The sequence below is a fragment of the Channa argus genome, chromosome 19, assembly GCF_033026475.1.
Source record: "Channa argus isolate prfri chromosome 19, Channa argus male v1.0, whole genome shotgun sequence".
In the NCBI taxonomy this organism is placed as follows: Eukaryota; Metazoa; Chordata; class Actinopteri; order Anabantiformes; family Channidae; genus Channa; species Channa argus.
The window spans coordinates 12,518,806-12,545,189 of NC_090215.1; the positions used below are offsets into that span (position 1 = coordinate 12,518,806).

The 26,384-nt window shown below is 39.5% G+C and overlaps 2 protein-coding genes across 2 annotated transcripts in view; one reads left to right on the forward strand and one right to left on the reverse strand.

The window, feature by feature from the left end:
• Nucleotides 1–25,874, forward strand: zbtb47b (zinc finger and BTB domain containing 47b). Its single transcript, XM_067485339.1, has 6 exons — nt 1–211; nt 14,099–15,457; nt 16,973–17,120; nt 17,564–17,679; nt 18,632–18,776; nt 19,361–25,874. The coding sequence occupies exons 1-6, from the start codon at nt 209–211 to the stop codon at nt 19,804–19,806; spliced, it is 2,217 nt and encodes a 738-aa protein (XP_067341440.1). The 5' UTR covers nt 1–208; the 3' UTR covers nt 19,807–25,874.
• Nucleotides 25,846–26,384, reverse strand: part of klhl40b (kelch-like family member 40b) — a 3,742-nt gene continuing 3,203 nt past the window's right edge. The window contains exon 6 of the mRNA XM_067485340.1: nt 25,846–26,368. Coding sequence (XP_067341441.1) covers nt 26,257–26,368 — 112 coding nt within the window. The 3' untranslated portion in view covers nt 25,846–26,256. The remainder of the gene's footprint in view (nt 26,369–26,384) is intronic.

A 26,384-nucleotide genomic window follows, 5' to 3' on the forward strand; every position in this document is an offset into this window, starting at 1 on the left:
CGAGCTCCAATCACCAATTCCTTCTGCAAAAGCAGCCTCTGCATTTTTGTCTGACTGAATGCTACAGCAGCACGGGGGGGGAAAGATTGTGGATAAGGCAAAAACTGAAGAAATGTGACAATTCAATGGTTATTTTCATGGCGAGGGGAAAACTGGTGCGAAAGGAGTTGTTCTGGGACTCCTTGGAGCCTCGAAGCGCTGGATCAAAATGGTAGGCTACAGAGGAGCGCTGCATTTTTTTTTTTTTTTTTTTGTTTATATTTTGTCCCTTCTTGATCTCTTGCAAATTTGAGCTACTTAGCAGGCCGATGAAAGTTCCCACACTTCTGCCTCATTATGTGTTGCCATCTCCGTCTGACAGACGTATGCTTCGTGCTCTGTTTCGTTTGCAGTGAAGTTTGCAACTTGGCGACACGGCACAAGTTGGAAATTGAAGCTGGTGAAAAGAATGCAACGGGCTACAATAGCTACATTGATGCAAAGAAGGAGTTAAATTCTTTCATATTAGGGCGCTTCTGCAAAAGGCTTAGGTCGTGACTGGTGCATCTGTAGACAGATGAGTGAAAAGCACTTTGACATTCGTGCATACATAAGAAGAGCTGCACAGAGTTGTCTCACAGAGGACTACAGGTCACTCTTCTTGGCTTCTCATAACTTCACTTGGTTGCAGGTGGCACTCAGCTAGAGGTGAAATGGTCTTTGACACATAAAAACTAACAGGTTTTGTTAAAGCCACCTTGTTCAATTAAATCCGAGAGTAATGTTTGTGTTTGCTGGTTAAAGTAGAGTAATATTCTACTGGATTTCATCATCTATTTTGTTTTCTTTTATCCATTAATATCCCTCTGTGAACACCACAAACTGGTTTTCTCAACCAGATTCCATGATATGAAGACAATTCTGCACAGACAGAGCCAGAGAGTTGTGGGAATAGAGGAAGATAGTGAGGCAGACCGTCTGCTCTGTCTCCAGGGTCATGTTAGGATGCCTCATTAGGAAAGCATGTGGAGCTCGATGCAGTGGTGGAGTAATCCCAGCGTGCGCTCACATCTGGAGGCTTGGGGTAATATCTGGGTCAGGTCAGCGAGGTTAGCCCTGGTGATCGCTGGGTGGCTCCTGGTGTGAGCAAAGAGACAGAGAGAGGGTTTGGTTATTGCAAGGTTTTTTCTTCATTTTCTTCATTCTATTTGCTTTTATTTGGGAATTGGGCACATAAAAGCAAACTGCAATAAACAAAATGCAAGATCTGCTAGATAAATGAAACATACCCGTGATCGGATTGTGTATCTTTTGACTGGGGTGGTAAACATGCCCCAGCTAGTTGATGCTGTTACTTTGTTGACATCAAAAGCAGATATGTCACAGCTAATTTTCTTTTCATTAATAGCTTTGACTTACAGCCCATAAATTCCACTCATTTGTGGATGGATTGTTGAGCAGGCATATTGGGCGAAGGCCAAGTGGCCCAAAGGGTCAATGAGCCCCTGAACAAGAGTTTCTGTGTGAACATTTCATGTCATAAAGTCAACCAAATCATTGAAAAAAAGAGTGAAACTGCAACACATTATCACTACAAAGATATTGAAAAAAGGACTAAAATGACTTCCCTCTGTTTCGATCTCTGGGTCTTGCTCTTACTCTACATAAGAGGGGTGGGAGGATTTTTCCATGTCTGTGCCCAGCAGCTTGTTCTCTCATAATCTGCCCATGCTCTTATTGGAATGAAAAGATAGTTTTTTTGTTGTTTTGTTTTCTGTGAATTTGGTGGATTTGTGAAAATGTAAATCTGTCTCGTTCCCATGCACATGCTAGATGTTTATACTGTACATTTTTGGGAGTCTGATACAGTTTTTAATTTCAGTCAGCACTGTGAGGTCCTAAGCAGCTCCTTCTCTATCCTCAAGGGTGCTGTGAGATTTACGTAACTCTCTATTCAGGGCATTCCTGCCCACCCTTGACTTTGAGGCTTCACTGTCTCTGGGTGCTGAGCGAGGACACTGTCTTTAGTCCTTGTGACAAGTGCAGCCATTCCTGAGCCGCAGCAACAAACTCCAGTAGATGTCTTCGGCCCCTGGTAGAAGGCAGCGCTCCTTGGAAACGCAGACCGTACTGTAGGTGCTGCTAATTTATGCCCCTGAGATTAAGAACAGTGGAAAAAACGGTGCAACTGCAAGGTCAAACTCACAGGCTTTATGTAAGGTTTTCTTTTTTTCTTGTTGGTTCATGTGGCCCAAGCTTGTTTGAAATAAACAGGCTTCTTTTTCACTCTTTAAACAAAATTTAATTGTTTCATATTGGTGCCAGCCAGCATCTGTGTCTTTTCATCTGGAAAGCACAGTTGCTCTAACTTTGTAAAAGAAAGGCTTTGAACTCTGTTGTCAAAGAGGCCAAATAGCCTTTTCTTATTCAATGTGACGATTTTTATTAGACCTTCATTGTCAGGCATTTGAAGATATTAAGAAACGTTTTTCGAAAATTGGGGGTGGGGGGTGGCTCGTCTAAAGTGTTCCTGAGGCTTTTAGCTGAATTCAGGCCAGGGAGAAAAAGACTTAGGATGAGCTTTAAAGCAGATGGAAATGAGTTTTCATGCTGTTTTCAGGGAATTGCAAGGCAGTAAAGTAGGGATCCTTGATCTGATGTGTTCAGTCACACACGCAAATTAGTGCTTTGGTTATTTTACAGATATACTATTATATATCCGTCCAACTCTATGTGGTTTTTCTAGCTGCTTGTTGTGTTAAAAAAAAAAATAAAAAAAATGCAACCTCTTTGAAAAATAAACTTCTTCTCCAGCAATTTCACCACAAGTGAATAACTTATTGATTGAATATTTGCTTGTATATGTTTGAAGGATACTTCAGGCACTTTAGCCTTCAACGTTCCAGATACAGTATGTGCTGGAGGGGCAACATCTAGTAAGTGTAACAGAAGTGACTGTTGGATTGGTATTTCAGAGAAAGTCAGTGGAGGGAGGAGGTTGGGATGGATAAGTGGCCATGAAACAACTTTGCTCCCCACTTTGAACTGTCAGTACATATTGTACGGTGAGCTGACATTCTGTACCGGTAGGCAGATTTTGTTACCTTTGACAAAACCATGTTAGGCTTTTCCCCGTTTACAGTTTAGCTTCCAAGATATGTTAACCAGCTGCTAGCTGTAGCTTTATATTAACTGTACAGACACCCAAGTGATTGATCTTTTCTAATTCTCCACTCAAAAGTGATTAAACACATTCCCCAAAAAGAGAAACTGTTCCTTTAAGCACATATTCACCATTTCTCTGCCATCTATTGATTGGTTTCTGCTATAGAAAGCCTCTACCTCTTTTTCATCTCTGTCCTCTCTGACCTTCTCATCAAACATATCAACTGCCTACACACACACACTCACACACACACACAGAGTATAGCCACAGCAGAGAGATCCCTCTGATAAGGAGCTCTTTAGACTCTTGTGTTAGCTTCTTCTATCTTGTCATTCTATGAAAGGGATAATGAAGATATCACAGTTTCATCTTGGGTAATAGCCTTTGGGTATGTCTGCACCTGCTTGCTGCTGCACATTAGAATGATCACTTCAAAGATGCATCTTTTTACCCTTTTTTTTAAACTTCACTGTCTCCATTTTGGTTGAAGTTGACTTCGTTTGAATTTTACAAATATCTCTGTTTGCACAATCTTTCAGACTTTATTGTGCTGTGGCCATTTGGCGTCACATCCCTGTGTTTACTGATGAATGCGCGCACAGCAGGCGAGTGTGTGCACCCACGTTGTGCACATACATGTGCGGCACTGGCCTGGGAACAGTGTGTTATGGCTCCAGCAGAACGGTGGTGTGCGAAGCATTGAAACATGTTTTTGAGGAGTTGATGCCAGCACCACGGGCCCCTCTCTTGGCCAGGCTTCCTGACTCAGCGCTTCCTCTCTTAGCTCATTGGCCCAGACACAAACGTCCTGGCAGAGCTTTAGTGTGAACGCTCTAACCTCATGCCTGACCCCCACCCCTCAACACACACACACACACCTCCTGGCAACTCCGTTAAATATCCAACCAATTGACAACTGCTGGTTAATCTCTTCCTTGAGAATCACTTCTTATTGGGCTACACAAACTTACACAAACTTACACAAACTCCCCTCAGCTTCAAAACACTGTTGTAAGGACTTTTTAAAACATGTCTTTCCTGCTCAAGCTGTCAAATTTTTAATTTTTCGAATTTTTTGTACTGTACCTTGCCAAGATGCTGTTCATGCTGTGTCCTCTTCCCTATTTTTGTTTGTGCATCCCAATATCATGCTCGGGTAAACACGTATCAGTTGTAGATTGGCTTGTCACCTGTGGTTGCATTAACATATAGATGGAAATGTATTTAAATCTAATGGTGAAACTTGGTGGAACTCAACCAGGGCAAGACTGGGACTAGTCCAACCTGTTAGATTAGGACATGGAAAAGCCTCCAGTGTGGAGGGGAGATTGGATGTCTAGGATTAGAGAAGCAGTAGTGCTGATAATATTGTCTTTATTAATTGCAGCCAGCAGTGAATGCTGTGGTTGAGAAAGTTAAATGTTTTAATAGGCTGAGGGGAATAAAATAATTAGCTAAAGTGGTGGAAAGAGAAAACTGAATAATAAGCAGCACATTCTAACATAATTTAGGATTCTCTTCTTGCCATATCTGAAATTGTCCCTCGGTATATTTTACCTGAAATCTCATTTTGTTTTTCAACACAGCTTGTTGAGTTTAGTTGTTTGGAGTTAATTTTTCTTTTCCTACTTTACATTTGCAAAAATTAGTTCAACTAACAGTTAAAAATCAAGAAGGTTTTTTTCTAGCAAAATGGTAATTTTTTTCCCCCTAAGTTTTGGGACAGATTACTAGATGATGCAGTGTAATATCTCAAATTGCAACTATGAGTCTGAGTGGCATTATTATCCAATAACCAGTGCCACCCTGTCAGTATTAAACTCCACTTTAATGTGGCTGTGCATGTCACCACACCGTGTGTGACCTCAGCAGTCAGCGTGCTTCCACCCATCGCTGCGGCTCCCCCTTTTAGTCACTGAACATTGATTTTTATTAGCATTTTTTATCATAGCGCTATAATGATCACTATGGGGCTTGTTAAAAGCGAGACCTTGCCACTTGTGCTATTACTAATCTGGCTCATCTCTGCAAGAGCAACATGTCTGATAATCTGAGTCCGCACACATTCAGAACCTCCTTTATTCAGCCTTCTGTATCAGCAGAGTCATCATGCATAGCATATTTCTTTATTTCCTGGTTACTGATGTAGACACAGCTGCATGTTTATAATGCAGGTATGCATACAGAGGCATTCAGTTAAGCACGTGGCTGGGTGTGCACATGCATCTGATACTGTATATGCCACTTCTACCTCAAGGTCAGTGCTGGGTCTCTGTGCTGATTGGATTTAGAGAGGAGAACGGGAGGGGGGGGGGGTGCAGACAGCACACAGAGGAGAAATATTCCACTACACACATGGATGGATTATAAGACAAAGGGTCCCTGGACACAGTCATGTGAAAGGTCCCTGACTTCACTTACACTGGAGCAGTGCTTCCAGGCCGAAAGGACACAGGCCGACTACAAGTTACACAGCTGCATAGTGGTCATGTTCTCTGTGCTTCTCATTGTGGCTGTTTTGTGTTGCTTTGTGGTTGTTCAAACTGCTGTTCCAACACAAATGTTGACAGCCATTCTGAAGCACTGGCTCAAGGGCACAAGGTGCCGAGTAGGCCCATTTTAGTGATCCATCCCTGACTAGGCCCAAACACTGAAAGAAGGCAGACAACTTGGCAAACTTTTTGTCCATCCATGCCAGTCTCGCCCAGGCTGTAGCTTAAACCAGATAACACACTGTGGATTAAGCTGTGCCACGATTCTCGCCCAATCAGAGGCTCAGCATCCCTGGGACTAAACCTGTCTCTCATTTTGGCATCAGCTCAGCAGCAGGGAAGGTCTGGTGATCACCCAGAGGACGCAGTGTCAGTCATTACCCTGATGACTTTTTAATGTCTGTCTGATTGGACTCCACCGCAAATGACATACCCTTGTCCTGTTCTGTTTGGTTGTGTGATCCATTTCTCACCATGTAAAGCACTTTGCAGTTGCCATGAGGCCAGACTTTTGTGGAGAGTTTGTATTCAGGCCTGTCATGCTCTGCTCTCATCTGCACTGGTGATGACTCAGGGATGTGTGTGGGTGTGTCTGTGTGTGGTCTTGTGGGGGGGGGGGGGGATGACGGGCCCTGCTCTCCTACCATCTCCATGCCAGTGAGTGAGATGAGGCCTGACATGGTGCCCACTCGCCTTCCTCCAGGTGTCAGTCACGACGAGCCCTGTGCCGGGGCTCCTCTGCAGGAGGCGTCGCTGTGAAAAGGGCTGCTGAGTGGGCTTTTTACTGTACAGTTGGTTGAAGTGTTCTGATGGGGGAAGTGGCACCCCCCCACCTCAAAAAAAAAAAAAAACTCACATCACCAGGGCAAAAGCTTATGGGTTTGCTGTCTTCATGGCTGTAGATGGTTGGGTGATCTCTATTTGTTCCCTGATGGTCATTCGCAAGAGGAGATACTTCACTGTGCACATGGACAATTTGCCATTTGGCTGATAGCAAGCTGATTTTTAAAAGTGGACTCAAATTTAAAGCTATGCTGTAGAATAGTGTGGATTTATTTGTGCTGTGTAGAGCTTTACAGTTATTCACTGTTATTGCAACTAAGAGGGATTTTCATAATTTAGCCTGCCATTATTCTCTTGATTAAAAAAATAATTGTTTAGTCTGCAAAGTGTCTCTAATAATTTTCCAGAGCCCCGTGTGATTTATAAACAGTAATACAAAATTTGTAAATCCTCACATTTGCGAAGGTTGAATCATCAAGGGTAACACCTATTTACTTGAAAAAGGTTAATAAATTATTTACAGGTTAATAACTTTGAAGGTTTCATTTATCAACTAATAATTTCAACTGTATTCTTAAAAGATAAATAAAGCAAATACAGATGGTTAAATTTTATATGATTGTATATTAAATCTTTAAAGTTTTGGTGTAAAAGAACAGTCTGTTGCCTCAGCTTCTGGTAAATTTTAATGTTTAACTTTTTTTTGACATTTGATAGACAAAATCATTAATTCATAAATTGTTAAAATAATCACATTCATCAGTTATAAAAATTCTCATTAGTTGCAGCCCTAATCCAATTGTCAAACAGCATGAGATATCAAATGAAATTAGACAATATCATTAGATTAGTGTAAAGGATAATCTTTGAATGTGGAAACAGTTTGGTTAAAAATAACTAGAAGCGTCAAGTGACTTGATTTTGTGTGGATTAATGAAAAATGTAAGTGTTCACATTTCAGTGTTGTTAGGTTAGTTTTCTAATTTCAGTTTAGAATGAATTATTAACTTCAACATGAATGATTTTTCAATGACATAATTCCAGATAAAGTCAGTGATCAGTAACATTAATTTATCATCTGGAAATAATAGCGTTGTACATTTTTAATCATACTTAATGCATTGTGCTCATCCTGCACTGTATATCATTTTGAATGTCTACTCATACATATACACATTTTTATGAGCAACTGCAGTCAAAACTGAACTGATAGGTGAGTAAACTGGAAAGATGTGGTTTAGTTTAAAAACGCAAATGGTGTATTTAAAGTACACCAGTGTTGTTCATGCCACCCAGCTCTAGTCAAGCATATCGGTTTGAAAAGATGAAGAAGGTGATGTAAGAGGATACTGAGTGCAGTCGAAGAGGTAGATGGAGAGACAGCTTTAACCCCCTGCAGTGTTTCCCCTGGGGACCACCTCCTGCCTGAATACAACCTGCCACTCTCCCTCACACTATTGACGTGTCCATGATTCTGTGCTCTGACATTGGCCCTTGCTGATAGTTCAGCCTGTTCACTGGTCGGCAAGCAAAGAAAACCTTCAAGGTAGAGGTTGTTTAGTTCCCTGCTCATGAAGCTGCTATTATTCTGTAAGGTTTGTGAAAAGTAGTGACACAATTAGATTTTTAAGAGGATGTCATATCATCTTTTAGTATTTTATCACAAAACACTGAAAAAGAGGAACATTCACAGTAACTTTCTGAGATGTAGCCGTGCTATCCTTTAAAGAGGCCTCATTTTCACAGAGAAGTGTCCACCACATTATGGCGAACAGTGAGGGGGATGTTTAAAATGGCAGCTCTGCAGAGGTCACAGCACAACCACAGTCTGTAGCTGAGCGGCACAGTTACGGTGGTGTAAACTTTACAGAGTAGTAAATCTCCATGGACTGTCCGGTGCAAAGGTGTGGGAGAGATGGGCCTCCTCACCATCGAAAGTCAAATCAGAAAGAGGGATTTCTTTCTGCTCTGTGGCTCAGGTCCAGGAGTCGGGCCACTGCCAAGTGCATACCATGGTCTCTGACATGGCTGAGGTGAGTGAGGATTCAGCACTTACACAAAACACGTTTTTATCACTAGCTGTGTTTGACACATTTACTGGAGCACGAGTGGAGCACCTCAGAGTTTCAACATCAGTGAAAAACTAAAGAAACAGTAATAAATAGTCTCATGATTGATTAATTAAAGCACTACCAACAGGCTGATCGAGGAAATCTTTTTAAATGCCTGATTATCTCCCTAAAAAGCATCACATCATCCTTGCGAATCTGTGCAAATTTGACATCATACCTGACATAGTTGAAATGTTTTTTCTTTGAAGACAGCACCCTTTGTGGGACATGTCTCTTTTGTGGACTTTCATTGTTTGACATTAAATTGCACAGCCTCCTTAAGGCTAATTATTATAGATTTTGAATGGAAAATACAGTGAAACAAGACTGACCCTCCGCACTGACTGAATGATATGTTGATGCCAACAATCAGATGTGATGGCAGACAAGGATCATATCATCTGGTTAAAAAGCAATTAGAGCAACAATCTGGTTTGTGTAATGGGTAGTTTATTTTAGATTTTTGATTTGAACATCACAGTAGCGTTAACAATTGTAGTTCATTTTTATGCACAAGGACTAGGTCCACGATGTATCGGGGTTTGCAGTGAAACACTTAATTTGCAGTGTGAAAATAAATGAAATGTTGAATACACATGCAATAGGCCTGGATGTTTCAATGCCTTTATACACAAATTTATGCTTAAAAATTTTATTTTTCAAATCATATGTTTAAATATAAACATATTAAATAATTTAATTGATATACAGACACACACACAATTCATTTGTAGTTTAAATAATAGTTGAATTTAACTTGGAAAGTTAAAAAAAGTTGTACTGGGCAAAAAGTTGTACTAAATGAAGAGCCGTTCTGGAGTTTAAAAAGCTGGCTTTTATTACTGAGCTAATTGATCTGGCTCACACAAAGAGCCACACTTCCATTTGCTACCAGCCATGTTGGTAACTGTGTGAGCATGTAATGCTACTGAGCCAAATGCTAACATCTGCATCACAATGGCAATACTGACATACTATGCTTAATTTTTATCTTTGGTGATTAGGGCAAACCACAGCTGTAGTGACTGTCATCACATATATGGTCATGAAGTAAAAACCTGTCCCCAAACTTAGTTGTTAAATTTAAATTGTTTAGAAACTGAATATTTAGTAAAAATTTGGAGGTGCATCAATGTAGAAGGTGTTGAGATATTTTGCTGGATTTGTGCCTATTGTGATGCTAACATGTAAAAGATTGAACCACTCAACGAAAGGGCAACAATGTTCTGTGGTCTGAACTCTGTAGTTTAACTCCTCAATCGACTACAATCATGCATGCATGCCATAATGAGGCATTCATCTGTGAGGACACCATTCCTTATCTAAATAAGGCATAAAACAATTTGGCTGCAAAAGAAATGTTTTTTTGTTTTTATTGGATTAAAACCACCTTTAGAAGAGCTTTGTGTTACAGGGCCTCTGAGGCCTACAGTGCAAGAGGATCTCTTCACATTGTCGTGTTTGGCAGACGATGAAATGATCTGTGTGGAAAGTGTGCACAGAGCTTTGATTGAAGCCTGTTTAAATGACACCTCTTGTTTGGTGCATCAGCAACCCCCCCTCCCCCCCCGCGTGTTTGTCACGGGTCAGGCCAGATATGAATAATGTATTGGGAGACATCTGACTGAGAGGCTGGTTAAAGGTGTTGTTCCCTCTAATTATAGCCAACGAGCTTCATCGCTGACATTTCAAGGAAAAGGGGGGAAGAGGAGGAGAGGGTCGAAGGGAAACTAGAGAGATGATGACGGACAGAGATGGAAGGACTTAGACAAGGTCTTTCAATCTAAAATACTCAGATTGTTTGGCCTCAGTGTGTGATGAAAGTGGCCCATTCTCATCATGTTTTGACACAGCAGCTGCATGCTGTTGGATTAAAAAGTTTAAAGGCATCTGTCTACATTAATATAATGCTCTCGTTCTGTCATTTAGCAGTGTACAGTTGAACTTCTATTACAGAATGAACAGTTTATGGCTGGAAAAAAAAAAACGGCTACCTCCATAGTGCAGTTGTATTTTTGCCTGAATTCTCTGATTTAACACGTTGAGCAAGCTGACAAATTATAGATTTTATACAAAAGAATTTATACATTTTTGATCAATCCAACAGTGTCACACTGAGGCTTATGATAATTTTAGCCAAATACAGAAAGAAGTGTGAGATAAGTGAATAGCAGAAAGGTGAGAAAGCACTTTCAAAATGGTAAAAAGTCATAGTTTGCCTGTAAAAGACTATTATTATTATTATTATTATTATTATTATTACTCAACCAAGCAGCTGTAAGTGCCCGATAAGAAGAATTTAAGTAAGGGAACCTGTTCCTCCTTAGTCCTTTTTTTATGAGAAATACATGTGTGGCAAGTTTAATTACTGTGTCAGTCAAAGGTTCATTCTTTTGCTGTCCTAATCCTTCTCGTGTAGCCTTTGACACCATAAACCACCAAATCCTCCTGTCAGAACTCTACAACTTGGGCATCTCCGATAGAGGTCTCAGCAGATTCAAGTCTTACCTATTTGGATGAACCTCGTAGCGTCTTGGTTGCAGTAAGTTTCTAACTCTCATTGCCTGGCCACAGGTGTGCCACAGGGCTTAGTACTAGGCTATTTTCTTTTCCCGTGTCTGTACCACAACTTATAATCTGCTCATATGGCAAAACACAGGCCTTTCATACAACACAGCATAAGCATCAACTTTGGATCTTCAGTAATTGTCCCCAGAACATCTGTCTCAGACATGCAGATTTATTCTCTACAACATCAAGATAGCTCAGACCCTAACTTCCTGAGCCTGCTCTCCAACACTTCACAGTCACATCTTATCTTTACTACTTTGATGCAAGCCAGCTTGTGAAATCAAACCTTTCCATTTGATTCATTTCCATGTGATCAATTTTGAACAGCTATATAGCACCATCCAGTAAAAGGTCCCAAAGCAAAGCTCCTCATCTCAATGGTCATAGGACCAGGATGGTGGAACAAGCTAGCAGCCTCACTACAAATATTTAAAAAACAGTTTTTTCTGCAACTTTCTGTGCACTCAATCTTAAATTCAAATGTCTAATTTGTGACTAAATTATCCCATTGCACATTCGGTATAGAGGCAAAAAATCCATACAATCTTGTCCAGACGTGAATGGATTATATCTTGAACATTATCATTTTGCATTTCAGATCCCTCAATCAAATTGTCTGTCACATTATTGACAGGTCAGGAGCACAGTTTGGAGGACCTGGGTGAATACGTTGCAAAAGGGTTAGGGATTCACTCAGTTGAAGGAAGATGATCTAAATCTAGAATTCACCTCAAATTAAATCTTTTAACCATGTTTCTTTCCTAAGCTGTGGATTTGTTCTGTAGGATTTAATCTTTAACTGTGTTGTCACCAGAAGAAGAAGATGATTGTTATCTCGAAAGGAGCATAACTTTCAATCTGCAACTTAGACTTGATCTGATTAAGGCAGCAGTGTTTTGCCCTTGGGCGGTGTCTGTAGCCTTGCATACAGAGAGATAACCCGATCTCCACTCATCTCTGACTCAGAGTCCAATTTAGCATCTGAAAACTATGAATAAATCTAACACCCCATAATTGAATTCTTCTAACAGGCCAGATTCTCAAGGTTAGGCCAAAATGCAAAGCAATTTTGCAGCCTAAACAATGAAAAGTAATTTTCATTGATCTTAAGGAGAAAATATGCTAGGCAGCATGGAAAGGCAATATTTAAAGGACAATTACATTGTTTCAGTGGGCATAATCCTCACAGTTCCATATTAGTCATTGTTCAAAACTAAATTAATTATTCATTTAATCTCTTGCCTTTTTCTTCTTTTTCCTTTTGTTGTATGTCTCGACCTGCACATGCACCTGTGTGGAGATGATGACTGCTCATAGCTACATCATCTTCGGCAGCTTGTTAGCTAAAACAAAGCTTGTATCAATACTCTTCTTATTCTGCCTTCGAGAGATGCCTAGAATGATAAATTCCATTAATTGTTTGGAAGGTTAGTTAGTATTTATTCGGCATGGTTTCCCTAATTATTTCTCCGGACGTGTTTTGTCTTGTGCATAATTTGCCGTTCCTCAGGGACAGTGTAGTGAGTGGGTGTGCTGAGAGAGCTGGCTAATGGGAGGGAGATGGCACTGAATACCAATGCACAGACCAGTCAGTCCTCGCAGAGACCAGACACTGTTTGTTGTGTTTGAGTGTGCCTGTGTGTGTGTGTGTGTGTGTGTGTGCGCGCGCATTTGTGTTTTTTGTGCATCATTGCACATCACCTGCATGTGTATGTCTCTGTGTGTGTGAGTGTGTTTGCTCTGTTTGCTGCTCTGTCCCCACTCACATCCCGGCTGGATCGAAACCCTGCCCTTCCTGTGCTAAAATAAACCCACCTTGGGAAGTTGAGGACCTTGCACGGAGCACAGAGAGCTATACCTTTTGGTTTTTTACTGTCTCCAATTATGCAGCATCCATGTACTCAGTGCACAAACCGAATGGATTTCGACTATTCTCCAACATTATTTAGGCCTTAACCTTTGTGTCAAAATTTTATATCACAAACCATTACCATATTTTGTGATTGAGATCCGCTAATAATAAATTACATTTAGTTTTCAGCCTGAGGAACAGAAAGAAATCATGTATCTTACTATTTTAATCTTTATTTATGTTGCGTTAATGTACATACATGGACCAGTTACAAAGACCACAGAGATGGTTTTCCATGCCCCACCCCTAGATAGGCAATTATGCATATCAGTTCAACAAGAGAACACACACACACACACACACACACACACACACACACACACACACACACACACACAAAACACATAATACATTAAAATGACATAAAACCTAATGAGCCATTACTGATCCCTATTCAAAAACCATTTCACCTTGACTTAAATGATACTATTCATTATCCATTTTGGGTTCTGTCTTACATGTATGGATTCCCTGAAAAGAACCTCAATTTCACATTGATTAACTTAAGAGTTGACAAAAGCCTAAGGGGTTCCGTCATGTCACTAAGCACCTTAACATCCTGATTATAGGCCTTTATAGTTACATTCAATGTGGAATTTATAAAATAGTCCAACTTTGGAATATTAAGTTGAGCAAATCAATCATAATGTCTAGCTTGGAGCCTTTGATCCTGTTGCATGATATTAAGCAGAAGATTTCTTGTAATGTTGTCTCTTTTTTGGCTTAAATCTAAAACTCTTTGACAAGTAGTGAGATTTTTCTGCTGATGAAAATAATGTTATAAAAGTGGTTTTAATTGTTGTTTCCAAAGTAAAGAATTAATTATTTGTTTTTCTTTTTTAAATATTTAGTTTTTTACATCCAAAACATTACTGTATTATTTATTACTATATGAAAATAAAGTAATTCCATTTACATTTAGTCGTTTAGCAGACGCTTTTATCCAAAGTGACTTACAAGTGAGGTTCAAGTCAGGCAAAAATCTAATCAAAGAGAAAACATCAAAGCGAAGTCCTATCAGAAAAGTCTTTTCATTTCATGAGATTATTGCTGTTTCAACCCTTTTTTTCTGTCTCTCTTTCAGCTCATAGTAGAGAAGACCACAGACTTCCCCTCTGCTGAGTTCTCTCTGGTAGAGGATGTGGCTCTGCACTTCACCTGTTTGATGGACAGGCTGAACGAGCAGCGCCTCTTCCAGCCTGACCTGTGTGACGTCGACATTGTTCTGGTGCATCAGCACAGCACCTTCCCGGCCCACAAAGGCGTGCTGGCGGCTTACAGCCCTTTCTTCCACTCCCTTTTTGCCCAAAGCAAACAGCTGCGGCGGGTGGACCTGTCGCTGGACGCCTTGACCTCACAGGGCCTGCAGCAAATCCTCAACTTCATTTACACTTCCAAGCTACTGGTCAGTAGCCGTACTGTCCGCGACGTGCTTAATGCAGCTACCCTGCTTCAGATGACTGACATTGCAGCCTCCTGTCGCGACTTGATCAGCAGCCACTCGCTGAGGACCACCTGTGCAGATATGGCCAATCAGGAAGTGGTTGGCAGCAGTGACCCAGCTGCTGTGGAGCTTCCCTCAAGCCAGATGTACCAGGAGATCAAACAGGAGTCAGAGTTAGGTAGGGTGTACACACGGGAGGGCAACAGCCCGTTTTCTGTTAGAGTGGAGGAGGCAGGCAAGGCGGCCTGCCAGCAGAAGCAGTACTACCAGAAAGAGGAGGGGTTGGGGGCTGGGGTCGGCACAGATGCTTTGTGCAAAGTAGAGGGCAACGTGGAGGAGTCAAAAACTGCAGATAGCCACCCTTCCTTCAACAGAGATCAGATCATCGTGGAAGTCAACCTCAACAACCAGACCCTGAATGTGTCAAAGGGGTCAGAGGGAAAATCTGCCTCCGAAACAGCCACCTTGTTGTGTCGTTGCCATGACCACGAGAGAGATTCAGAGGAAGGTGAGATGACTAATGATGATGCTGTTGAAGATGACGATGAAGACCTAAAGAGGGCAGACATACTGGTGCCGAGCAGCGATGAGGAAGATGAGGAGGAGGATGAAGAAGAGGAGGAGAACACCCTAAACATTCCAGGCCTGGACCAGACAGCCATGATGGATCGACCTCGACGGGACACCAGAGCGTTAGCCGTGGTGGGTACCACAGCCTCCATGCGGCAGACGCTGGCCGAGGCCACACTAGCCAACCAGCGTCCCGGCGGGAAGAGGACTCTGGATGCAGAGGGCCTGGGCCAGAAAGTCAGGCTAGAAGAGAAGCAACATTTCCCATGTAAGAAATGTCCTCGCGTCTTCAACAACCGCTGGTATCTGGAAAAACACATGAACGTCACTCACAACCGTATGCAGATCTGCAATAACTGTGGAAAACGCTTCCTGCTGGAGAGCGAGCTGCTGCTGCACCAACAGACCAACTGTGAGAAGAGCATCCAGGTATTTTTTTAACACTGAGGATGAATGAGTTTAGCCCCACTCTTACAGTTCTGTGGCCATGTCACATTTAAACCAGCCCAGTTTAGATAGATAATTAGTTTATTTCAGCACAGTAGTCAGTCTAATGGATATTCTGAGGTAAAGAAATTCAGAATTTTTTATAATTTTTATTAAATTCAATTTTGGTAAACTGACACAGAAATGTGTGCAATTAACAAAGCCACAACACCAGTGTTGACCTTGGAGCAGAAAGTCCAAAATGGAGGAAGCAATTTTAGTTTATTAGCTCTGTTGCACCACCTATATTTAATTAAGCCCCTTGTGTGTGAGCATAAACTGCTCTCCAAATGAGACGTGGTTTGCAGTTATTAGAAAAGCTATCTTAAATTTTCTGTTGTATTTGAACGTATTAATTACTGAGATAACCACCTTGCTTAATGTCAGATATCAAAATATCACCTTAAATCCTATTTTTAACAGAAGCTAGACCTACTGTAAATGGACATTATATATGGAAAAGGAGAAATCACAAAGACGTTATTCCACCTCTACTGCTCAAGAGATTATTTACAAACAATATTCAGTTAATAACAGCTGATCCTAAATGCATCCAGAAAGTATTCACAGTATTCACAGTGCTGAACTTTTTCCACATTTTGTTAAGTTACAGCCTTATTTCAAAATGGATTAAATTCAATATTCAATACTGTCCTCAAAATTCTACAAACAATACCATAATCAATACTTTCTAGATGCACTGTATATTAGTTGCATTCTGATTGTATCATGTTAGCTGCAGCCACAGTATGAGAAATTGCCAAGTGAAAAAGTTTCTTCAATCAAATGTTTTGCAGAAACATGAATTTCACTGTGCTTCTGTGACCAACAGAGTGACTTGCTGAAGTGTCTGTATTATCTATAAGATTAAGAGAAGCTATGCAGTTGTTTAAATCACATGAGTCACATGGCTCTGCTTTTATCCCTAAATCATACTTTTCTGGCAGCAGTGGATTATAGAGGCTAAATATGCAGATATTAATTCCTAAAAATGCTGTTGTTTTAGTTTTTCAATATGTTTGTATGTATGCTTTTTCTTTCTTTCTTTGAAAATTCATCATATTGTAACAAAAGCAGCAGTAGTATCTGCTATAAAAACTATTGATTTGGGTAGATAATATAATTATTTAGTTCACTGCAAACATTTAAATCTATAACAGCTGATCAGAGCCAGGTACTCAGTCATTATTAATATATTCTGATACGTCTCAGTACCTCCTCTATTACCCCCTCCACAGTGAGCGGCTGGACTCCTGCTGTGGTTCTGAAGATCATTTGCTGCTTTAATCTACTGACTCTAATTGCTTTTTTGGTACAGTGGATTTTCAAGTATCTGTGTAAGCACATACACCTGGGTTCGATTTGTAAAGGCTGTTCCAGATAATGACTTTCTTCATATCTCACACACAACCAGCTCCAGTACTAACTATATTTTGCCTTTCCGTGTGCTTTATTAAGTGTGTAACATGTGGCAAGGCCTTCAAGAAGCTGTGGTCACTACATGAGCACAACAAGATCGTTCATGGCTACGCTGAGAAGAAGTTCTCCTGTGAGATCTGCGAGAAGAAGTTTTACACCATGGCTCATGTCAGGAAGCACATGGTCGGTGAGTGGCAGCCAAATTAGTGACTGTAGTTGGTCACTTTGTTCCTGCGTGTAACTTTAGACTTCCTTTTTTACATCTTACTGATTGTTAATTTGGATTTGTTTGGGGTGTTGCTTTCCTCTACCCCATTTTAGGGGAGATAAGGATCGTATTTCTCAGAATATCAAACCTTATTGGCTGTGTACATTTGTGTTCCAGCATTGAAAGTAAAGTTCGGATAACATATCTATTATTCCTGCTAAAAGAGTGACTTCAGAGTTGGCAACCTCAACCCATATAAAATTTTTAATAGATGAGGAAACTCAATTTTCCTTAGCTTCATTGTAAGTAGTCAATGATAAAGAATCTTAGCTTATTTGTCCCCCTGCTGCATTTTGACCGGGAGTGACTTAATGTTGAGTGGCACTAACTTATTGTGTGTGTGTGTGTGTGTCTGTGTGTAGCTCATACAAAGGACATGCCGTTCACCTGTGAAACTTGTGGGAAGTCATTCAAGCGCAGCATGTCACTCAAGGTTCACTCTCTGCAGCACTCAGGAGAGAAACCCTTCAAGTGTGAGGTTTGAGATCCTTTTATGCTTACTTGCTGCACAACTTCATTCATGTGAGGAGTTAATTCCGAACTGAGTTTATATAAAGTATATTTAAAATATATAATTAAACTGTGGTTTTTAAAACCAGTTGTATGAGTCTCTGACCTGTCTATAAAATATTCACGTTAAGGTCAAGAAAGTAAACGGGTCCACATGTGCTCTACAAAGATTCTCATTAACAACTCTTTTAACTGTCTATTAGCTCTTCTTATTCAATGGAAACCCCAGCAACAGACACATTTATATTTTCAATTTATTTGTAACTTTTATGTGATGTGATTACTCAACAGATGTTGGGATTTCATGCAAGAACCACTGATTTAAACAGATTTGTTGTAGCATTCACCAGTTTGCTCATACTGAAATTTTTCTCTTACCTACGAATAAAATTCATGAGTGATCTTGATCTGCCATTCACAACCAAAACAGTTCTTCTTTTCTTCACTTCTTCACTTAGAATATTCAATATAATCTATAAAACAAACTCAATGCTAAAATATTTTAGTTGTTATTTGAAAGATTTGACTTTTTTTACATTTTTACACCTTAAACACAGTTTGAGATTTAAGTGACTCACTCTTTATATTTATATAACTCTACTATTCTACTCTAAAATAGTTAGTTAATCCATAGTAAAATAAAAATTTTTGCCCAGCAATAGATTTGATGCTATTCTCTTTTTATTTCCAGAAACATTTTTCTCATGCTCAAGATTGAAAGTAAATTTGTCTCAGGAAAGACTCGCATTTTTTTATGTCATCTGTCATTGTGTGTGTGTTGTTGTTGTTGTTGTTGTTTTTTAACTATTTATAGGCTATTTTTAATTTTGTACTGCATTTTCTTCAAAAGGAATTGCAGTAGCATCCTTCAGGTTTGACTTGTAAAAAAGCTGGGGACTGTCCACTGTGTGCCATTTCAGAACTGCAGTGAGCGCTTCCAGTACAAATACCAGCTCCGTTCCCACATGAGCATTCACATTGGTCACAAGCAGTTCATGTGCCAGTGGTGCGGAAAGGACTTCAATATGAAACAGTACTTCGATGAACACATGAAGACACACACTGGTGAGTCACTTCTTGTTTATTGTGTTGGTGCTGAATCAAAGAAAAACAATGTGTGTTTTAAACTGATAATACTCATAACAATACAGCAGCAGAAAAGAAGCTGTAAGCACAACACTGACATGTTATTTACCTTATACAGTTCACAAGAAGAGCTTGTTAGCAAAACTTTCATCCAAACACATCTAACAGATATAGAAATAATTATCCAATGAGTCATGTTTTTTTCACCATCTGGTGAAGTTAAATTTAGTATTCACTTTTTTTGTTTCTAAGAAAACATCGGCTGCTTTGTGTACTGTGGGTTGCACGGCCATTTTGCAGAAAACAGCTGCAGCTGGAAATGAAACGGAGATTGAATCAGGACAGTAGAACTATGGGCCATAAAACCAAAAGAATGAGCTGAAAGACATTGAAATGGTCTATTTAGATATAAACATTGTAAAACTCTGTGTGGATTTCTGGACACAAACAATCCTATTCATATAACAGTTTCATTAATACCATAAAAGCATGAATTAACACAGCCTTGAGTGTTGTTAATCATAAATGTGTATCTTTAGCTTTTTATGTCCTTTCTGCTGCAGGAGAGAAGCCATACATCTGTGAGATCTGTGGGAAAAGTTTCACGAGCAGACCCAACATGAAGCGCCACCGCCGCACCCACACTGGAGAGAAGCCTTACCCCTGTGAGGTGTGTGGACAGCGCTTCCGCTTCTCCAACATGCTCAAAGCCCACAGGGAGAAATGCTTTCGCATCAGCAACCCCATGGTTACAGATGGCAGCGACCCCCTCAGCCTGGACCGGCCTCTGGCTTCAGCCGCTCTGGACTCTTCCGGACAGGTCCAGCTGGGAATGACGCTCAGCGCTACTTCTGTGACCACACCCGCTGCCGCCCCTAGCCCCCACCCACTCCACGGCACCCAGCTTTCTCTCCCGCTGCTGCAGTCCATGGGGGGGCTGCCTCCCACCCCACATTTACCCCCACCTCCTCCTCTGTTCTCTGCCGGTAGGATGAACTCCAACAACTAACAAATCTCTGTAGCATTGAAAGCACTTTGTTACTTTAGTTTTATTGTTTTTCTTTGAACATTTAAGGGGACTGCTGCAGTAGGAGAGTGATGCACCTCAGTGACATTTACACAGAGGCAAAAACTGAATGAAGGCTACATGGCAGCCTCATAAACACACACACCTACCACAATAAGAAGTAGTTATTTTTTACTCTATTGAATACAATAGATAACCTCAAAGTCCAGTAGGACTTGTCGTCATTGGTCTTCTTTCACATTCTGTTCTGGTTCCATTTGGGATTTTTAGACACTACACACACCTCTCCAGAGCCTGCACAATGCATTGATTGTAGCATCTTTATACGGCATGGGAGTTTCTTAAATCTTCGTTTACAGGGGATCATCAGTTGAGTGTGAACCACACTATGGTGACATGTTTTATTTTTCATTCTTTGCCAAGATGTAGCGAGTGGTTCTTGTCCGACCCAGCAATAACCAAATGCTGAATAGTCTTTGAGCATATACATGTATATGGCATTGCCAATAACCAAATCCTGTAAGCTCACCTGCTATAGTTAGGTAATGTTATACAGCATTTATAATCAATCCTGCACCTTACATTTAACTCTAGTGATATTTAAAATGTATTCATAACTGTCTTCATTTTTATAATTGTGATAGTGTGTAATTTGTGGCACGTTACGTCAGTTTGTAAGGACATAAGAGAAGCTGTGACGTGTGGAGAGTCGGCCGTGCAATGCAGAGTGTGGTGTGTGTGTGTGTGTGTGTGTGTGTGTGTGTGAGAGAGATGTGCAGCAAAGGTTGGAGGTGAACCAGATCTTTGTTCAGCTGATCAGCGCTTGAGCTTCCACCAGTCAGGAGATGGAGTTAATTGTTGAGTCTCATCCGTTGCTTACATTAAGCATGCTCTCTCCTCTCCTGTGGATCTGGCTTTGAGACAATATGGCACTTTTTTTTGGTCATAGGTATTATAAATTAAATGTAATCAGACCTACAGTATATTTGTAGGTTTAATCCTAATTTTAATTTACAGCTCATTTCCCTACCAAACCTAATCTGTGTATTAAGTTTGCAAAATACCAATAGTGTATAACAATATTCAGAAACGGCTGCATACATAGCTAAACTTGGTGTGCACATTTCATCTTGATGTGTGAAATAATAATCACTACAGTCACTAAATTGCTTAAAGAGCATTGACATGCTTTTGCCAAACAGAGCTCATCGCTAAAAGGGCTTCATACTATCACATAGGTTTTTTGTAAAAACTACCCGTAGAATTTAATTTAAATTTGGGACATGGAATAAAATGTGTTGTAATACTCCTCAAAGATTTATGGCTTTTGTTGCACTTTTTGTCATAATTTTTTACAGCAGATTATATGCTTAACTATTCCTTCCTGCGATGTCTGGTTAGATATTAAATGTAACCTCTTGATTATGAAGCTTTAGAGTTGTTTGTGAGCTGATTTTAAACTGATTTTCCAAAAGGGTAAAATAGCTATTCCTTCAAATCTGACATTTCAATCAATTTCCTATCCAAAAATGTCTCTGTGCACTCCCACTCACTTTATCTATAGCTTATACTGCAGTATTAATATGTATATATAGTTAAGATGCGTTTCCTCTTTGTGATTAATTCCTCGTGTTTACATTCAGAAAGTCAGTTAAATGTGCCCCCACGTGTCTTGGCTGGTACTAGCGGAAGTTGGAATTTATAAATTAAGTTTTTGTAAAAGTGATAATCTGTATGTTGTTTCATTTAGAAGACAACGCCGTGCACCCTGGTGCCGTCTTATGTCTCAGCTCAGCCCAGCTACATGTCTTCTCGAGCTAAATGGTTAGAGCCACATTAGATGTTGTTTTGATAAAGGCACATTTTTATTATTTTATCCGTATGTTAGACATATTTTGTATTTTGATTTGCTGCCTTTGTATAGGGTGCATTTTCACACCCTTTAAATTAAAAACCCTGAGCTGTTGATTTGTTGACTATATTCTGGCTGGAATAAATCAACGTTAGCTTTGCTGGACAGTGAGCAACAGTGTCAGAAAGTACCTACCATAAAGATATTTGGACCTGTCTGAAATGATACTTGCCAACATTTATACCCATAAAAAGTTTTATGTTTTCATTGGTCGAGGGGGGGAAACTGATTTTTGACACAGAGTAGGAAAAAGGCAACCTATGTTGCTCTCTTGTGGCAACTCAGTACATTGCACTAAAGAAAGAGACATACAAGGCATCTCTCCTGTTATCATTGGAGAACATTGTAGTACTCTAGGATCATAAGAAAAAACTTAACTTTAGTAGACAATTAGTCAGTATTTCCCCATGTCACTGTTTTGAGAAGCACTAGCCCAAAAGACAGTACTGTAATACTGTGTTTATAGTTTGTTTGTTTGCCTTATACCTGGAGGGATTTGAATGTTTTTGTGTTGATGGTAAAGGAGATGTTATAGTAGTTGATACTACTGATTTATGCACTTTGATTGCCACATAAGCCTATGATGGCGACATGATTGCAGATACAAAATAAAAAATCGAAGATATACAAGGCAAAAATTTTACATGTATATGTACAGAGTGGATTTTAATGCTCATACGTTCTTAACAAAATCAACATGTTTCTTCTTTGTGTTATTAATTTAAAATTGGCCAAAGGTTTTGATTAGTAAGTTGCCGAAGTGACAGACCCAGACCTGACCTGTGTTTTCTTAGAACACCGTATTGGCTTGTTTGCTGTGGTTTGGCATCTCGCACACTGAGGACCACTCAGCTGTGAGCAGTCAGTCACTTACAGTATGTGTAACCCTGCAGCTAAACTGGTGTTTCAGCCTGCCTGTTTTTTCCACTGTTCTGGCCTTTAACAAGTATTTGTGACTTCTCCCTGAGGGTGCGTTCACTACAGCTACAGCTGTTTGTGGTTGGTTTGTTCTCTGATTGCTACTATAATCAAGAAAATGTAGCTCATATCTTTGTTGAAGGGGTTGGATACAGTCATATTTCATGTTATGAGAAATATTAACAAGAAGGTATTGCTAAATTGATTAATGAAAAGATATTAATTAATGTGAGCACTTTATTCTCCTGCTCAGCAGTTTTTCATCTTGAAACTTGCTGATTGCAGATGTGTTTTCCTATTTTTCCATTATACAAATGCAGTTTTTGCCTGTTGTCAGCAGGTCTTGCGTCCTCTCAAACAGTATTTCAACCAATTGTTCAGACCTTGCAAAAATTCTTATTACATGTATCCGCTTTATATGGTATACTATAATTTGCTTAAACTATGGACTTCCTAACACATGTAGTATTAATCAGTCGCTGTTATGAGAAAAAAAAAATCATATTTGTGATTTTTTTTTTTTGGGTGGGGGGGCGATAACTCTGAGCACATGATCTTTTATTTAAAAAGCCTAGGCTATTATTATAAATTGGTAACTTGGTTGAACATTTGATAAAACTGTTATTTAAAAACATTGGAAAAAATGTTTTATTCACACTACATATGTGGTGCATGACAAGGCTGGCCTGGCTATGAAAGTGTACATCCACCCTAGCAGGTAAAATTTTGAAAACTTTGTTTTCTTTGGATTTAGGAAGGATTTTTTAGCTAAATAATTTAACAAAACAATTTGTGACGTAAAGATCTTAAAGAATCTTAAAGATTCAAGATTCAAACAACTTTATTGATCCCGTAGGAAAATGCTGTTGCCTACAGCTACTCTTGGCGTGAAAAGTAGAAAAAGAAAGGAAAAAACTTTCACCAAATCAAGACAACAAACACATGCAAACTACTGGTCAATGATTAGGAAAAATTCCAGCTAGAGGAGTAAAAATAAATAAAATAAAAATTATAAATGCAATAAAAACAATACTATTTGTCCATTTTGACAATTCCTCCTTTTTACAGAAGGGGGATGAGTTGAACAGTTCAATGGCCACTGGGAGAAACGATCTCTTGAGATGTTCTGTGGAGCATTTGACTGTGATCAGTCTCTGGCTGAAAGTGCTCGTCCGTGGACCAGCCGTCCCTATCAGTTTGTCCAGTCTGATACTGTCTGTCACCTTTATATTACTGCCCCAGCAAACCACAGCATAGAAGATGGAGCTGGCCAACACGGACTCATCTGCAGTGTGGTGCTGCAGATGTTGAAGGAGCTTAGTTTCCTTGAAAAATACAGCCTGTTCTGTGTTTGCCTGTATATTGAGGCTGCATTAACTGACCAGTCGAGTTCATTGTCCAGGTAGACACTCAGGTATCTACCCCCTCTCCCTTTCTGGAGAGAGGATTGACGGGAGTGCCGGACTTTCAACAAGTCCTTCACCAGTTCCTTTGTCATACTGCTGTTGAGCTGGAGATGATTGTGCTCATACCAGTTAAAGAGTCAATGAGCATCCTCTTTAATTTTTTCCCCAACAGGACAGGCTGGATTTAAAGGAATATATATCATTTTTATTTAAATGAACTTCTTAATTGAACATTTTAAGGTTAAATGGCAGTAAACCGGACATTCTATAAAAACAAAATTTTGGCACAGTGATAATTCATCGTACTGTATATTCCAGGCAGGTCAGCTTTATGGCTTTTAATTAGCCCAATTCTCCATCACTACCGCTAGCAGCCAAAAGCCTGTATTAGATTAAGCAAAGGTGAACCTGTCCTTGTAGTTAGATGAGTGGTTGTCAATGATTAAGTGGGTGCCCAGACTCTACAGTGACTGCATTCTGCACTGCATCCAAGGCTAAGGTTTGTCACACAGTGAGGCACTGAGCATTTGCTTCAAAGCAGAGGATGCTCACAGCATTATCGAGTTATGTTTCTGCTGGGACTTTTAGTTTTAGGTTTGAGAGGCCAGAGTTTAACACTTTGTCCAAAAGGATTTGATTCTGTGGCCTTCAGGTGCCAAGAAAAGTGCCGGGAATATTTGGTACCTAATTTTAGAAGCAGTAAAATTTTAATGAGGATATTGGTGAGGAAGTGTTGGATTAAGTATTTAAAGAAATATGAAACTCTTTTCAAGAGGAAACAAGTTTAATGTTAGTAAGGGAGAATCAGTTTTTGATTTTCTTAATCTGTGAACATGTTGGCCGAACTCATAGAGCACCACAGCCATCTAATGTTTATTGGAAAAGTCAACAATACAACTCAGTAATTCAGTAAATGACATTGTTAGTTCAGCGATTAAAACGAGTTTAAAAGTTGGGGCAACAATACTTAAGCAGTTACTCAAACGTCAGTTAGTCAATCAACAGAAAACTATCAATTTTGTTATACAAAATTTCTGATCTCTTAATAAAGAAAACAATAAATGAAGCAGTATTCAGAACCATCGTTAATTGGCTTCCTATAAAGACAGTTTTATGCTTTTCCTCTAGCCTCCAGTTGACTGGTCAAAGACTATTAGTCTAACTCACCTTTTTAGTTAAGTTTGTTTTTAAAAGGAAACAATAAATCAAACATTTAGAAAATGTTGATGATAGTAAAGCTTAGTAATAAGTTTAAAGTAAACTTTAAGCTTATACTATCATTAACATTTTGTAAATGTGTGAACTTATAGATGAAAGTATCATTGGTAGTAAGAGTTAAAAGAAATTGCGTATCAATTTTTAAATTGAAACACTTTAGCTTTAGCTCTATCGATGTGTTGTGCATTTTTGACTCCCCTGATAATCTTTTGGTACAGTTTTGTGGCTCCATAGAAAGTATGAAAATAGTCAACTCAAAGATTTATTGTCCACATACCCTCTTTTTTCCCATACTCATTGCAGCTGTGCTAAAGAAACCATAATGTGTACTGTTATTTGCTGATTCTACATTGTAATGTAAACACTATGTCTTAGTTAACTCTGGTGTATAAAGACCATGTGTAGGCAGTAGTTGTCAATTTCAGCTATATTAAAATACTAAAAACAGTACAAAGACAATAGTGTCTAGAGGTGCTAATAACATTAGACTGTATTTTATGTATTTTATTGTATTATGACTAGTGTTTACTGTCTGTAACACAACACAGCGTAATGAAATCATTTCAATATTAAACAGATATATTATTGCAAATCCAGATATGTGCTGTGTTTTTGTTTTGGTTTTTTGGAGAAAATAAGAAATCACAGTATCATGTGTCAGTCTGGTTTTTTAAATTTTCATACCCTATGACTTTGCTGCCATCTATTGGGAAACACCTTATGCCAGAACAGTTTCCATCATTATAAAGGCATTGTTTTGGTTTTAAATATTAACATTTTATTACATACAGTGTTGGTAGACTACATATTACAGTTACAATCATTGAAATGCATTAATGAAATGTCTTCAATCAAAAACAAAAGTGTCCCTTATATCAAACCAGAATACAGAAAACAAAACAGACAAATGTTAAATGTCCTTGAATCTGTCCTTGGACTACTGTAAACCTACTGGTGACAAACAAACTAGACGTGGATTTACACCTTGGTGAGACGCAGAGTGTTGAGGCGGACCCCCAAAATAGTGGCCCCTGAGGCGTATTGGATCTCTCTGAGAATCCCCTTCCACTCCCCTTCTGCCTCATTATACCTGAGGACGTCAACAG

Bases quoted from the DNA above. Each gene is read 5' to 3' on its own strand.
- zbtb47b (XM_067485339.1), top strand. The intron at 17,121-17,563 runs GTGAGTGGCAGC...GTCTGTGTGTAG, and splicing joins TGTCAGGAAGCACATGGTCG to CTCATACAAAGGACATGCCG. The intron at 18,777-19,360 runs GTGAGTCACTTC...TTTCTGCTGCAG, and splicing joins ACACATGAAGACACACACTG to GAGAGAAGCCATACATCTGT.